General features: G+C 38.8%; 1 protein-coding gene across 2 annotated transcripts in view; it reads right to left on the bottom strand.

Moving 5' to 3' along the window:
- Positions 1-679: 679 nt before the first annotated feature.
- lig1 (ligase I, DNA, ATP-dependent) overlaps positions 680-17,075 on the bottom strand; it is a 48,704-nt gene continuing 32,308 nt past the window's right edge. For both annotated transcript variants that reach the window (XM_044220719.1, XM_044220720.1), the window contains 6 exons: positions 16,146-16,228; positions 15,315-15,467; positions 9,308-9,361; positions 4,512-4,655; positions 2,667-2,759; positions 680-862 (listed from right to left, as the gene is read on the bottom strand). In XM_044220719.1, the coding sequence (XP_044076654.1) occupies positions 788-862; positions 2,667-2,759; positions 4,512-4,655; positions 9,308-9,361; positions 15,315-15,467; positions 16,146-16,228 (602 nt within the window). In that variant the 3' untranslated portion in view covers positions 680-787. The remainder of the gene's footprint in view (positions 863-2,666; positions 2,760-4,511; positions 4,656-9,307; positions 9,362-15,314; positions 15,468-16,145; positions 16,229-17,075) is intronic.

Genomic DNA, 17,075 nt, shown 5'->3' with positions numbered 1-17,075 from the left:
ACTCTGAGTTGCTTACAGCTCACACAAACGAAAGCACAAACGCATCACAAACACTAAGTGGTTCAATCTCCATCGTAACTACACTCACATCCTCTCACATGGCATCAATGCAGAAAACTCAACTCAAAATCCTCTTTACTTGTCCATGTAGTAACTGCCCGTCCTTGGCTCTCAAACTGCGTCCCCCCCCAACCACATATCTCCAACAGTCTGTGATTGATTCAGGCTGGACAGTTAGTGGATTTCCATCATCTAATGCAAGCTGTGTCAGTGCTCCTCTTTTGTCCTGCTGTTTGAGCAACTGTCAGCTCCCGTGTCTTTTTCTACTTCTAATAACATTTCAGGCAGCCAGCAATCTCCTTGGCTTGTCCTCTCATTACCACACACACACACTGATTGCGGTTTGCTACAGCCTTTTGAGTGCTCGAGCAGAAATCATGCCAAATTAAAGTATTGGTATGCCGCCCATACATTCAATATTTTGCTGGGCAGTTTTGCACAATGAATTTTTGATAGGGATCTATTACCAGCAGGTATTCTGTAACTGCTGAGTCGATTTGGGTTTTTGGAATTCATGTGCACCGTATGCGGCGAGATGTTTACGCAATTTTGGCTCTGAAAGGGAAATCTGAGTCAGTATGGGAGCAGCTTCGATAAATCAATAACACAAATAACAGGATGCTTAAAACTGGCAAGAGCCTTTATTTTCATTCAACATTACAAAAAGAAAGAAGCTATTTACAATTATTTTGAAATTGCCATTATTTATTATTCTGACCATATATGATCAGTAGTAGTCCTCCGGGTCAGCTTTCTCCCCCTGGTTCTGAATCTGCTGCTGCTTCTTGTACAAATCAGCGATCTGCAGAGAGCCGAAGACATGGACAGAGATTAAGAGGAAGTGAGATATTGAGAGAGAAAGTGGGAGGGGAGAGGGTCCACATGAGAGAGCATGCATGAAAGAGAGAAGGCAGGAGGGAAGGAAGGAGGGATGGAGAGGGAGAAGATCATGAAGTCAGGTCAGTAACATGAAGATGAAAAGCTAAAAATAACAGTTTGATTATTCATATCCTGGGCTTTGAAGTCGGTGACTCCCAGCTGCTGACAGAGACAGAGGTTGTGTTCACTTGAGCTCATCAGGGTTTGGGGGCGAGGGGGCGGAAGGCGGGACAATGAATAATGTGTGAACAACAGGCCCACCCAGAATCAGCAGTACCACTACAGCAGGGTGGCGCAGTGAGGAGGAAAACAATAAAACATCACATTATTTCTCCTGCACAGGATGAAGGTAAAGCTTTGATTCTCAGCCTGAAACTGACTAGGTCCAACCTGTTCAGCCGCCACATTTTCTTAATTCCTTCCGACTTGAATGAGGTCTGGTTCCATTTAAATTGTCAGCTAAATCGCAGAATGTGAATCTATGTGATAATGAGCATGTGAGCATCCTCACAGATAACTGAAGGAGTTATCATTTAAATGCTGCTGACGTTCACACCTGACTCCAAACTCAGCACAAATCTAGACTCCACAGTAAACAGATGGCTGTTAATTAAATTCAGTGAAAATTTATTATAATATGATTCATACCTTATAAAAAAGTTACACTGGTTTAGACTAAAAGAAAATCCAGGATTTAGCTTGATGTATTGGGCCTCATCAAAACTCAAATCCTATGTTCTGTTAGACAACAATGAGCAATGCCTGCATGATACCTGGCTTTGCTGTGGTTGTCAGTTTGTACATCCAGGGCGAGTGTGTCTTAAAATCTTTAGTAGAGAATCAAACTTCAAAATGGTAGCCTGGTGTCTCACAAACTGGTAGACAGTGAACATGTTTACAAACCAAAGCTGAACGTTAGCAGCTTTTTGTCTGACTGGTGGTGGTTGTGACACTGATGGATTAAGAAGACCGATTTTTATTGCAAAAAATAAATAATAAATAAAACAAAAATGTCAAACATTCCCTAGTTACAGCTTCTAAATTGTGAGAATGTGCTGCTTTTTTGTTACATGTAATATCTTTGGGTTTTAGACTGTTGGTCTGACACACACAAAAAGCAATTTGAAGATGAATTTAGCTAAACTTATCGTCATTGTGCCGAGTGTGGTGTCCACTTATATAAAGAGCAAAAATAAGAGAAACCCACTGAAGAAACAAAGGTTTTATGTTAAATAGAATCACAGGTTGGTGTGTCTGGTGTTGGATAGTTGAGTATGTGTGTTTTCAGGTGTAGGTACAGCTGACCTGCTCATCTCTACTGTACAATATAATTTACTGTTTGCTTTACCTGACTGTTATACAGCTTTGTTCATTGTGCAGTGGGAGGCCACGACATAAAACGATGCCAGTATAAAAGAAGATTGTCCTTGCGGTGCTATTCACCCTTGAAATTTTACAGGACAGCTCTTGTGAGGTGACCATGATGATGACCATGCTCTTCAAGTAACATGACCGACCAAACAAACATATGATTGAATTTTTACTGGTTCACCGTCGTTATATTCAAGGCCGACCTGCTTGACCTCCTGGGCCTCCACGCTCTACAAATAATATTTGATGCTAAAAATGCATATCTGACATTATTCTCTACTTGACTGCACTGCTGATTTCACACCCTGTTTTTTACCCTCCAAGCAGGCTCATATAGTTCAGGTGATCTGATGTACCTGTGCTCCGGTCGTGGCGTCCTCAGGCTTCTTGTCGTCTCTGATCCGGAGGAAGCGGGGGAACCTGAGGGAAATGCCCTTTTCTGGATCAACCTGAGGGCAGACGGGTACACAGAATCACAATTAGTATACAGTAGACATTGATGCATGTGAGCATGTGTCCTTAGTTACTTGTACTGTACCGAAAATGGTAACTCTTAACTGTCAGGCTTTGAAAGCTATTAAAACCCAGTTAGTTCAAGGTTCAAGGTCAAACATTCAATGATTAAAAAAAGAAGAAAAAAAGTGATTTTTAAACCCTTGCACTTTTGTTCCACTATCTCTATTATCTGCCTCTCAAATTCTCTTCTTACCTTCAAATATGGATGCATTGCACATTTTCTTTTTTAGAATAACCAGATTTTTGTTTGATGTATGTAGACATTAGGTTCGCCAAGAAAAAGTCAGCTTTAAAAAGACATTTTATTAAAAGTCTGAAGGTGTCAAATATGATATCTCACTATAGAACAATAATCAAACTAATCAATGAAAGTTATGAGGTTTCAGTCAAAACTGGCAGCAACTGGGGGCTTAAAACAGCATCATAACCAATAAATAACTTAAACAACTATTTAGTGAAGTCTTCCCTCATTAAGGAGAATGGGACACAACCAAACTTTGACAGGCACATGTTGCTTGGATCGCCACAACAACACACATGGAGGGGTTAAAACTAAGATCAATAGCTCATTTTGCTGGTATAGACCAGGGCTATTGATATGTTGACTGACAGCGACATACACTAATCAGTTTAAGCCTCACTTAATCAGTGGGGACTGCTATCATTGACATTGTGATTAATTGTGAATGTTTTGGTATAGTTATGGTAACCCCCTGAGAAAATGATGGATTTCCTGCACTGTGATTTCCTGAAAATAAAGTACCACAATGTGTACTTTAAAGACACAAACCTTAGTTGATGTCATTTTAAAAAAGTTTCCCCTTGGGGATCAATAAAGTATTTCTGATTCTGAGTTGACTGGTAGCCAATGTCTCACACAAGTGGTACTGGGAAGTAATTTATTTTCTGGCCTTACACAATTGTTTCCACCAACTATTGAAGGAAGAAGCCGTAGCTACATGATGTTTTAAGCCATAAAGGAATCTTACAAATCTGACAATCTGCCTTGCTCTCGAACTACGCAATACATAGTTGCAGATTCACCCACATCCTCTAACGCCACCCAACCAAACTCCTGTTTCCAGGATAACTGAAATGCCCGCTTGCGCATTCAAATCATAAACTTTGTCTTTACCTTAATAATTTTTTGCTACTTGCCCAATCAGGCAAGTGAGTTGCTAGATTTACTTACTTACTTACCCCGGGCAATCCTTATTGTTGAGCCCTGATGGGTCTCATTTGTTTACAACAACTCATCTAGCTATCTCAAATTCAAGTGTTTAAAAATAAAGTTGTAAAAATAAAAGGTGTTTTCATTGTTAATAACCTAATACGGTAAAAACATGCAAAACTCTTGTCTTTTCTTCCTATAAATGTTTCCAGATAGAATTTGTCTATCTCAGTGCCATTTTACTTCAACTGTGGTTAAAATGAGAGTTGTAAACTGTTAATGTTATGGCAAACACTTTATGTGCACTATGGGACTGAGTCCAGCATGCAGCCAAACCATGGGTAATAAACAAGTATCTGTTCCATTAAATCCAGCATCTTTTACAACATTTTTAATAACTCAATTAAGAGGCGCTAATTGTGACTTTTCATTGTAGGCAACAGACCATAACAGGCAGAATTTATCAGTGGAAACACACGGGGGGGGAAGAGAGAGATTAACATGCTGAACTGACCATTCCCATGGCAGCCTTATAGATGGGCGACAGCGACAGGTCAGCGCACTTCACCTCCCAAACCTGCATGGCGTCCAGCCACACATCAGGCTCTGCTGATTGGTCGACGCGGTAGTAGGCACGGGGCTTGGGCAGAATGTGCTCCTAGAAAACATAGAATAGATAACCATTTTCATTACGAATTATATTGAATGTTGTGTAATGTTGTAGAGTGATGTCAAAAATATTTAATTTATGACATAAAAACAGAGAAAAGCAGTAAATCCTCACATTTTGAAATATAAAACACAGTATATACTGTAGATACATACAGACAAGCACAATGTAAAAAATAGGTCAATGTATTCACAGAGACCCTGATAAGGAGACAGTGACAGAATGGCTATGGTTGCCCTGCTGAATCCTGCTCCTGCCTCACAATCACTTCCCAGGAGACAGCACAGAGTTTTAACACTCTCCTATTCAAATGATACCTACTTGCCTGAGGGGCAACATGAGAGTGTGATTTCCAAACCACATTATCATACACCTACATGAAAGATTTCACTCAAACGCCTTGATATACACGTTTTAGTTAAAAAACGATAAATAAAAAAATATAAAACCTTGCAGTTGAGCTCAGGCCTCCATAAAACTGTTCCTATTCTGTAAGCAAACTGAGAAAAATGTCAACTTCTAAAATATTTAATAGTGCCTTTTTAACTTTGACACAAGCAATCATTCTGTCAGCGTAGGTGTCACACTTTTACAAAATGACACCTATCTTGTTTTGGCGTAAAAACTACCATTTCAGCGACTCTGAAACAGTGTAATGTTAACTACACTGCCGCAGTGTCCACAGAACTGGGTCACAGTTAAGTAATGCTGGGAAAATAAGGCTCCAGCAGTAGTGGTGCTGGTTTTCTCACACACATTATTTATACTGTAGGCATTCAAGTGACACTCTTATACAGAGTGAATTACAATGAGTGAGCTGGTAGGCGTGTAGAGTCTTATAAAACATTATTGCTGATAGACACGAGTTAGCGATACACCTACTGTTAATTTGACAGGTCAGGCATCAGCTAGACGTGGCTGATCCACATAAATTTGGACTCTTAGTCTTTATTGTCATAAAATACAACAATTTTACAAACTTTCTAGAACATTATAATGTGCAGGAGCCAATTCACTTACACAGTATGCAAATATCGGTGTCATTTACACCTCCAAGCACTGGATGAAACATCCATCTTGAGCAGATGCAGCCATCTGCAGCCATCATGACTGTTATTGTACTGATGGAAATGGTGCTGTGGAATGTATATAATACTGAATATGAATAATAGTTTTGTCCATCATTTCTATCAGTAATAATAACATTGTGTTCAATAATAGAGATGTTAAAGATCTGGAAAAACATGTCTGGTGACATCGCTAAAAAGATGTCCGTCAGGGCAACAAACAAGAGCAAAAAGGCTTCAAACAAACCCCAAGGTTAGCCACATTTATTTGGAAGAGAAAACAAAGGTGAACCGTAAACTTTTGACCCAAACTGTCCGTTGTAAACACCCATCACATGTAACAAACTGACTTCCTGGTTTAACTTTAATCTACTGTACTTGCTGTAGTTGTGTATTGTCAATATTTTGGGCACTCTCTCTTTCGGTTTTACCTCCAAATAAAGTGATTTTTGCTTGTGGTTCTTGCTGTGTGACTTTGTTATAGCAATGCTACCACATTCCCAGATCTCAGCTATATACTTGGTGAGTACAAGCTTATCATAACCAATAGAAATGAAGACAAAAATACAAAAATAAGACCCAAGTTCTAATAAACTAGAATTTTTTCAATTCATTGTTTGGTCTGAAATGTCAGAAAATAGTGAAAAATGTCACAATTTCCACGAGCCCAAGGTAATTATGTTGCTTGTTTTTTTCTAATCAACACTAAAAAATCCAAAGATATTCAGATTATTATCATAGAAGACAAAGAAGACCGGGTGAGAAGCCGGTGCCAGTGATTTTTTTTTTTACGATTTAACGATTAATCTATTATCAAAATAGTTGCAGATTAAATTTTTGTCTATCAAGTCATTGATTAATTATCTAACTGTTTCAACTCTAGTGGAGTTACAGCCTCATGTTACCTCACACACTGAAGAATACTCCCAGTTCCACACAGTGCGGTATATAGATTGTGAATCGAAAAGAAAAAAAAGGGAGGACTGGTTTAAGATTTGAAATTGCCAAAATCCTGAGTTCAGGTGGCAGGTGTCCCTGTCCCTGCTCAAGAAGGAAGTCGACCCAATGTTACATACATGTCAATTTGCCTATAAGCATGAGCGCAACACTGAAGATGCCATCCTCAGCATTTCACACTTTATCTCTAAGCACCTTGAGAACAGAAAAGCTGAAGCTCAAATTTTATTTTATTTATCGATTTTAGTTCAGTGTTTAATACTGTGAACCCTACCTGTATTTAGAGAAGCTGAAGGACATGAGTGTTAACAATACCCTTATTAGATGATTTTATTCTTTTTTAAGTAGTAGGACACAGCAAGTGAAGGTCAATGGGACTCTGACAGAGACCAAACACTAATGACTGTAGGAATGTACACCCCTATAATTATATTATAAAATTTGCTGATGATTCTGTGATTTTGAGCCTTCGCCACAAAGACACGGACCCTTCAGTGTACCACAATGAGAAAGACACCTTCATCAAGTGGTGTGACACTAACCGTTTCATTCTAAATGTCATCAAAACACAGGAGATTGCCCTTGACCCGAGGCAAGTGACTGACCATGAGCCAGTGGTCGTCAAAAACCAGACAATCATTCAGGTGTCCACATAGACAACCTTCTTTGCTGGAAAACACACATAGATAACCTGTGCAAGAGACTGCAGCAGAGACTACCTTCTAAGGCGATTGAGGCTGTATGGAGTGAGCAGCCAGATCATGCTGATGTTCTATCGGGCAATCCTAGAGAGCATCATTAGATATGAAATTACAGAATGGTTTGGCAACCTAACAGTGCAAATGAAAAGCAGGCTTGCCAGCATGCACAAAATAGCTATGAAGGTAATAGGGAAGAAAGAATATGAGCCCATACAGAGCCTGAACAAGCAGTCAGTCATGAAACAAGCAACAAAAATCATTGCAACATCCCCTCTTCTCTGAATACGAACCTCTGCCATGAGGAAGAAGACTCTGTGTGGCAAAGTGCAAATCAAACCTCTTGAAGCTATTGTTTGTTCCAGCCTCCATCAAGCTGCTGAACTCTAATGCTAAATCATAGCTAAATCAATGTGCAATAAATACACAAGCACTTGAACTCTTTTCTTTTTTAAGCCACCGTGTTGTCAATGTCTCTTATGTATTAAGATGTTTTCATGTGAAGCAACTGTCTAGCATCGTGTCAAACGCGTCTCATGTTTTTTTATGTGAAGCAACAGACTGTAGCAATGTGCCCAAGACAAATGTCCCCTCGGGGACAATAAAGTTTACTCTACTCTACTACCAGAATAAATATTAGAACAGAGACAAAAAAAAGGGATCAGTGTGTCCCTTGTTACAGCATCTCGCCACCCAGAGGAGTGTGAACAGAGCCAATCGCCTCCGTGTCTGGAGTCCCATCGGAAGGCAGCACTGCAACCAAAGCAACACGGCCACACCAGCGGCTTGCCTTAATTCACCATCCATCACTTTCAGATGGAGGGCTTCATTACAAAGCACTACAGTACAGGCTGTATTGGTCTGGGGGGAAAAAAAGGTTACACCGCCTTCTCAATCATGGTTTCACTGTGATTCTGCACTGTGCAGCAGTTTGTCCCACTGAGTTTAAACCCTTAACCTTTACAATACTACTTTAAGGTTATTTTATTCCAAAACACCACAGTCTGAAACAAGTTTGTACAGTGAATATGATCATTCAATTAGTCACTTTCATAAACAGATTTCATAAACTGCCATTTTTAAAAGCCCCTCTGCTCTTATTTCTGTGAAAGAAAATCTAAATTTAGCTGATAAAGTCAACAGAGTACTCAAACAAATTGTGGCTCTCACAACAACTATTATTTTCAGAGAGCAGTTGTCAATTTCTTCAAATGCTGCTGCTCTGCTGCTCTGGAACAAACCTCTTCAAATGTAAATTGAAAAAGCAATTCATTAGCCAACGTCAGAGCACGCCTGCACAGTTACCTCAAATGCAGATTTTTATTGGTGAAACAGAAGTAGTTTATTATCTCTGACCAATACTTTCCAAGAAGGCACTAATTTCACACATTTGCAAGCAAATACATGAGCTTTAAAGCCAAATTATTGATATTTCTGTAATTTCTTTTTTAGGTGATATATAGGACGTTTAGAATAGTAGACACTATTTGGACAAGCCTGGGGAAATAAAAACATATTTCCTGTAATACCTGAGGTTATTCTATGACTTCTCTCTCGCAGCAACTTAAAAGTACCTGGAGGCATTGCTTACAAAATGATTGCAGTATTTGAGTTCTATTTCAGGAGTATATTTGCACACTGGCCATCTCATTTTGGTATGGAAATCTCCATTTATATCTGAAAAGATGGAATGAATGATGAATTAAATGAGGGAATGGTTATTTGTAGAATAAAAAGGGCCCCAAAGACCTCAGCTACACTCATTCTGGCTCTTTAACCTCAAAAATGACTGTACCTGTAGATGCAGAATGTTAAAAACCCATGTTATAATAAAAAAAATGACAGCATGAATGTGGGAGTGTTCAGTTGTGATTTTTACCAAGCTAGTAAGTGCGACAGTCATGCCGTGCCACTTTACCTTTAAGAACTTGTAATGCTGCTCCAGATCTTCATCCTTGAAGCCTGTCCCGATCTGGAAGAGACGAAAGGAGATAAGAAAGACACACACTCACTCAGATATACACATACGCATATTCCCTCACGGTGAGACAGCAGACTTTTGGCAGCGAGCGGCAGAACACAGAACAGCAAGCAAATCCCCCCTTACACCACAAGTGCCTTGTCTGCCTGCTTCGCCTGAAGCGTCATGTCACCTCTCAAAAGACCTGAACCCGCTGAGACACGAGAATTACCTAGCGGGCTGACATGCACAGAAAGGGAAAGAAAAAAGGATGGTATAATCATGCAAATATAGCATTTTCCAGCTCACAGATATATTCTAAAGGTGGATTCTGCAGATGTCCATCAGAAGCTTTATGTTTCTACGGCTGCAATCACCACAAGAAGGTTTAAGGTGTTTCATTCAACTGTGGTACCACTATGCATTCAGTTTTATCTATTTAGCCAGGCCAAGTCCTGAACCAAGCCGACTGTGCTGCATTTCATTAGGAGTAAGAACCTAATATGAAATAAAATAACCCTGTAGGTGCCTTTTCTTTGTGTAGTTAAAAGAATTACAAAGAATTGTTTGTTTTGTTGAATGGCATAATCAGACTTCTCTACAGCAGCTTAATTTGATCAATTCAGGTGTGTGTACGTGTGAGCTAACATTACTAAGAGGTAGGGTAGCAACGGTATGAGATTTTCACAGTACGATAATCGTCTCAGAAAATATCACAATTTCACAGTATATGGTATTACACTATTATCATCATCATCATCAGTTACAATGACCCTTAAAGGAATGAAAACAGAAGGGTTTTTTTGGTTGAACAAACGCTTTATTATAATTTCACAAAATATTATGTCTTGAAACTTTTTTTCTTTTTATTAAAGTATGTGTAAAAAGTCTCCCTTTAGAAAATAAATAAAAAAGATGGGCAGGTGAGATTCTCCATCCGGTAGCATTTTATTTTTCAAAACCGTAAATAAGCAAATGTACATGGAATGATAATGATTAATTTTCATACCACGGTATACCGTGAAGCCGGTATACGTGAAACCGGTATACCGCTGCAACCCTACAAAGAGGTAGGGCTGGGTAACAAAAAAAACAAAAAAAACAATTTAGATACCGGTGCCAATACGGTACCGATAAAAGGATACTTTTTTCAATACCTTAATTTGAGGAATTTAAACATGTTTTTCTACAAAACCTTTTGTCCATTTTACTAAATTGTTTCTAACTTTAAGAACGCAAACACAAGCAGGTGCAGAGCACACAGGCTTCAATGCAAGTCCATCAAAATGAAACACTGCTTTTGATTGTATTTGAATATTAAATTTTTTTTTAATATTAAAAAAAATATTCAGAAAAATTGGTTATACTGAAATGTTGCAAAGTTTTGTATGAATGGCCATTTACACTCACCAGCCACTTCATTAGGTAGGCTTGTACAATCTAATGTGATCCAATACAACAGCTCTGCCATGAATTCTGCCTTCACAAAGATAATGTTCAGTTTTGATTGACGCTGTCAGAGAAGTATTAATTTAACTACATGTTTATTATTGGAGGTTGTAGTTTGCAGTGGTGTTGAACTGGACTGCATTATATCGCAAAGTGTTTCTAATATTTAGGCCACCCCATTTACATACATGAGGGCCAGAATATTAGAAACACCTTTGAATATAATGCACTCCAGTACAACACCACCACCCACTATGACCTCAATAATAAACAAAGTAGAATTATTACCTTTCTGACAGTGTCAACAAAAACTGAAAAATTCTAAGATTCGTAAAAGTAGAATTCATGGCAGAGCTGTTGTATTCGATTGCATTACATTGTACAGGTGTACCCAATGAAGTGGCCGGTGAGTGTATACTTCTCTTGTAAATTTGTCATAAAAAGGATTTTAAAAAGATGTTTTGTATCGATTGGGGACTAAAAGTCACATGACTGATCAATGGACTGTATATAAAGGCAACCGGAAAAAATCTCAGAAACAACCCTGATGAAGCAAAGCCAGAAATGCTCTGTGAATACAGCCTGGTGTAACCGAGAGTCATGCAATGTGTTTTAATTTTGACTTAACTAAACATTCCAAACATATCAATGCATCAATGCATTGAGAACTTTGTCTCAATAAAAAAAAAAAAAAGTTATAATTTAGATCAGGAAATATCTGATCAAAGCAGAAGGAACCGACACTAAGAATCTGACTAAACATTCAATGCCAACTTTTGTTACTTGACAGTTTTTGATGCTCAACACATTTTGGGTGGTACTCAAAATATTGAGATTCAAAACTCAGCCCTATAGAGAAAACAGATAAACATTTTAACTGCTGATTGCGGTTTAACTTCTTGTTATCAGGGCTCAAGTTTCTGTTGTATTTGAATGGACAACATTGCACACTTTGTTTTTTGAATATGCTTCTTGATTTTTTTCCCTTTGAAACAAACACTCATACGGTACAAGCCTGTTTCTCAGAGTCATTCCTGCCTCCCATAATATCAAGCTACAGTCACACATAATAGCCAATACTCATGCTAGGAAAAGGTAGCATAAAAAAGACAAACCAAGAGTATTCTTTATGTACATGTGAGACTGTAAAATATGGCAAAGAGCATAAATAAATTCATTATGTCTTCCACTGCCAGTCTTTAATATAACAGTATGTCAGTACCAATAATGACCAAATATCCAATGAATGAGCCATTTGTGAGTCCATGTGATTTTTATGACTCCTGGTTACTCAATGGGTAATGAAACTGGATACAATAGGTCCCTCTAAAAAATTAAAGTAATGTTGAGAATCCGAATAACAAGCTGTTGCTGCTGTAACCTAATTGCCTTTCCCGTTTCATTAGTGTTCCTGAAGGAACACTATGTGAACTGTGTCTGAATGGACTTCACAGCAGCTCGGCAGCAGTGCTGCTCCTGCATCTGCTGAGGACCTGTGTCTCGCTCAAGGACATTTCAGCAGGACGTAGAGTTGAGATTACATTTGGGAAATGGAAATGTGGGTTAAATTCCGCTTTCAGCTACATTAGAGCCTCTCAAACTGAGGGTTCCTAAAGCTTACCATGTCAAGGACAACAAGATTATTTTTTATGGATTCTCGCCTTTGTTTTAAGGCTGACATTAAAGAGTGAAAGGGAAAAAGGATGACAAGCAGTACACTGGTGCTGCAGTCACATGATACACACCCGAAACCACTAGGCTGCTGAAACAATATTTTATTATACTTTTATTATAGAGACTAATTTTATACCATTAATATGGAAAGATTTCTTTTTTTCTTAATTACTCAAATCAGCAGTTCCACAACATCTTCATGTAGTGGACACAGACCTTTATGAACTAGAATTGTGTTTGACTGTTGCTCATCAGTATTTCAGTACCTTAAAATTGAACGTAAATACAATACTCAAATGTACTTACATGTAGTCACATTCCACCACTGGTGTCAGCAACACCAATGGTGGAATTGCTATGTATTTGCTATGTATTTGTGAAAGGGTAAACATATGTTATTGCCTGCAATATCCACATTGTGGCAGGTTTATGTCCAGCAGTATTAAAGAAGTACACAGAGGCCCATCAAAACAAGTCAGTCCATAACTTCATTATGAAATAAACTGATTTTGGCTCTTGTTTTTGAAGACTGTAGGCCTCTGTGTACTTATTAAATATTACTAAAGTTGCTGTACATGGGGGAGGTGATGCACCAACACAACTTTAAGAACAATGTGTAACTGCCAAGTTATCCACACATAACCGAGATCAGAGAGGAATGCCAGCCAAGACACCTCAAAATGGTCATTTTTAGATTTTTTAATGCGGCCAAGATCTCAGCTGAAAGTGTGAATAACAGAGTTAATAAAACCTGGTGTGACTGGATGCAACAGGTCACACTGACTGACAGGTGTGACTGAATCCTTCCATTGTGCAGTTCAGTCAGCATTTGGTTAGAGCTGAAAGTTTAAAAAAAAAAAAAAATGATGACAATATAAAAAAACTAACATTGAAGGGCTCTCAAATCCTGGAGCGCAGCTATCCAAGCAAAGGAAGATTAATATGAAAATCAATAACAGACAAAAGGCAGGAGCTCTTCATCTGATATTTTTCACATTTTACACAGCAAGTGGTGTCATCTGTTGTGTAATTTAAACGCAACATCCATTCTCACCTCACTTATCCAGGAGAGTCATCAAGTGTGAAAACATTCTCCGGTGAGATTTTATTTATAGGAGAAATAGTGAGAACAGGGAAAAACCACTAGCACTGCCTGAAAAGTTAACAGCAGTAAACATCTAACGGGCGCTTTAACCTCTATCTGCTCCAGTGGAGCTGCTCAGTGGCCAACAGCAGAACGCTGGGGTTGTACCAGGCAGCTCCCAGGTGTGAATGTGTGTAAGTATGTGAAAGTGAAGCGGTTGGTGCTTGAGAAAGTGTGTGAGCTCGCTGCTCACTAAATCCATTTTCTATGGATAAAGACATAAAAGTTGGCAGGGGGGATAGAAGGTTTTTGCAAGACAGAGACAGAATTTATGCTCTGTGGCGAAGTCATATTCAAGCTTGTTCACATTTTCATTATCTCAAACACACACACACAAATAAATACACACAAGTAGTCACGCATGCTCCAATACATGCTTACCACTTATCCTAAGATGCACCCAGTCACGCCTCCACACACACACTTGTAGACATATAAAGATTTTCCTCTAACTCAGATTTGAGGGGAAAAGTGACAGTTCAAAAGCACACAAATGCAGAGCAACCACACACACACACACACACACACACACACACACACTTAATACAACAAACACCCAAAACACACATAAAAACACCCCGCAGCACAGACACTATAAACAGATGTGAACAGAAAACATTCAACACTATATAGCTCCTTATTACAAAGATCTGAAATGCATATTGCACAAAATAGAAACAAATAAAATGCTATGTTACAATATCAGCTGAAAATTTACAAAGACATGAAGTGCCAGAGGGTAAAATTAAATTACATATACATTTTTGAAACTCAGGATTAATCTGCCGCCTGAAAATGCTGACATACATGTCCAGGCCAGAAATATAAAATCAGTTTCTCTGGAGATGTTTAATTTGAGTCCTTTGGCCGGACCAACTCCAGAAATGCACTGGTGTTTAAAACATTTCTATGTGCGCTATTCCCCTGCTGTTATTAAGATGGTAAGAAAAAGTGAACAACAGCATGTTGGTGAGTGTGAACCTTTATAATTGATAATAATGCAGCCACATTGAAGGACACCTTCATCCAGCTGCAGTACAAGTAACATCCTTCCAATGAAATATGCTGACTTTAAAACTATTTCTTTTAAGTGACATGTCTGTCTGAACGTTCAGTGGTTTTCAGAGAATGAAAGTAGGTAAGGTTGTATCAGAAATCCCTACTTCCAAAGGGTATGGAAAAGGGAAAAAGGCTGAAGATGTCAAAACTCCAGCAACACTTGTAGTATAAATAACAACTCTACCCCGATGAAGGTCATAAGCTGAAACATGCTGGTCTCACAACAAAGTTATTTATACTACAAGTGTTGCGGGAGTTTTGATGTTTTCAGAGAATGAAGAAATTAAGAACATTGTTATCTAGTCATCTTTTATTCTTCAGTATGGGTTTATGTAGATATGGATCTGCTTGTAAAGAAGGTGATTCATTTTATTATTTCAGAGACTGTATTATGCAAATTTGGCAATCAAAATGAGTGCGCAGCTTAACTACTCTAAAAACCAACAAACTATTAAACCTGAAAAACACTATTTATGCTTCAATAGGAATAAATAAGTAATTTCTTCTGTCCCACCCCATTTTCATTCAAAATTGGCTAAAAATATCGTCAGTGAACAAAACATGAGACCTGCATCCTGTATCGTATCGAACCGCGTGTCGGATATATCGTTTTAAAACATGCACTGTACAGACACACACCTTGCAGATGGACTGGAACTCCTCGTTTTCGTCGTCGTAGCAGGCCAGCAGGAAGCCTCCATAGGTGCCCGTCCTCTTGCCTTTTCCCAGGTAAGCGCCAATCACACACAGGTCCACTGTGTCACCCACCCCCTCCAGGTAGTCCTTCTTCAGCTGAGGGGAAGACAACAGTGTGAGAGAAATATTACTGTATATTTCATGACTAAGGATGTAACAATATATCATGGCACAATATAGCACAATAAACAAATTCAATGATGTGAATAATTGGAGCTGAAAAATGCATCTCAATAACACAATGGGATCAGTTATCACTCTAAAAAAGGTATTATCTTCTTTGCATAAATTAAATGCCAGAGGGCACAATTGAATGTAATTTATTAACAATGTGAACTGTCAGAGGTCTAAACTGCTGCTTGAAAACGCCGACAAGCTAATAGTCTTAAAATCATTCTTGTCCTCTAAAACTCTAATATCAATTTGTGTAAAAATGTTTAATGATGATTGTTACCAACTAAGGTGTTTGGAAAATGTTACTCTGACAAGAGAGATTTGCTCTTTATCCTTATGACTATCATCTGCTTAAAAAGCATTTTTCATTTAAAAAAATGAAGAAGAATAGTGAAAGTGTAGAATGTTATTCCTACAGAGAAGTAAATCAAGACCTTCAATACAGTCAGCGTTGCATAAATGTGTGCTCACTTCTATGTGTTTGTGTCATAAGAGAACAAAGGTATTTAAATTGTGTAACACGTGTTGGGATCAGTGCATGGCCATGTACACAAACAGTGTGTGTAAAGTGTATGTGAGTTGCTACTGTGTCACACACACCTTGAGCCAGTTATGAGAGCGCTTGGCAATTTCATAGGTGGCATCCTTCTCCAGAGTCTTCACCATTAGGCCCTCGCAGGAGTCTACACACACACACACACACACACACACACACACAATAATACACCAAAACACGATTCTAGTAGTGCAGAAAGGAAATGAACAGATTATCTTTCAGATACATGGAAGGTCTTTGTCTCCTTCTGAGACACACACAAACATACACACAAAGGTTCAGGACACAAAGAGAAGCAGTAGACAAGGACACTGGAATATAACTCATATACACACATAATACACATGGGGAAACATGTTTCTATGTCATATACAGACACACACACACACACACACCACAAGAAAACTCAATTACACAACTCACAGGTTCTGTCTCTGTTGGACACACACACTCAGGCAAAACACACAATAACAACCAACATACAGACCAAAAAAAGAGACAGTAGACAGGGACACAACTACACAACTACTATACACACCCTTCACACAACTTATACATAAAGGCAGCAGGCAAGGGCACAAATAAAATGAAACTCGCATGCAACACACCCACACACAAAAAGGTTCAAGACGCACAGGGACAGCAGGCGAGGAAACAAGTATACAGTTAGTACACACGTAAAAAGTTCAAGACAAAACAAGTAAGAAAGTCTGTCTCCATAGCAGCGTTTTGACCGCAGGAACTTTCCCCAGGGACTAGGAACCTTTGGAGGAACTCAATGCGTTTCCACCGCAGGGACCAGGGTCTAAATTAAGTACCGGGGACATTTTTTACCCCCCAAAAAAGGTCCCTGCTTGGGGGGCAGTACTTTTCAGAAGTACCGGGACTTTCTGGGTGGGGTTTGCTGCGGCGAACATTTCTGATTGGTTGAGATTTGGGCGGCGGTGGTATGACCGTCTGGATCAACGCGTTGC

This window comes from Siniperca chuatsi, linkage group LG13, assembly GCF_020085105.1.
Source record: "Siniperca chuatsi isolate FFG_IHB_CAS linkage group LG13, ASM2008510v1, whole genome shotgun sequence".
Taxonomy (NCBI): Eukaryota; Metazoa; Chordata; class Actinopteri; order Centrarchiformes; family Sinipercidae; genus Siniperca; species Siniperca chuatsi.
Note: the sequence above shows the minus strand (reverse complement) of the source record. Positions and strands in the feature narration are given on the sequence as shown.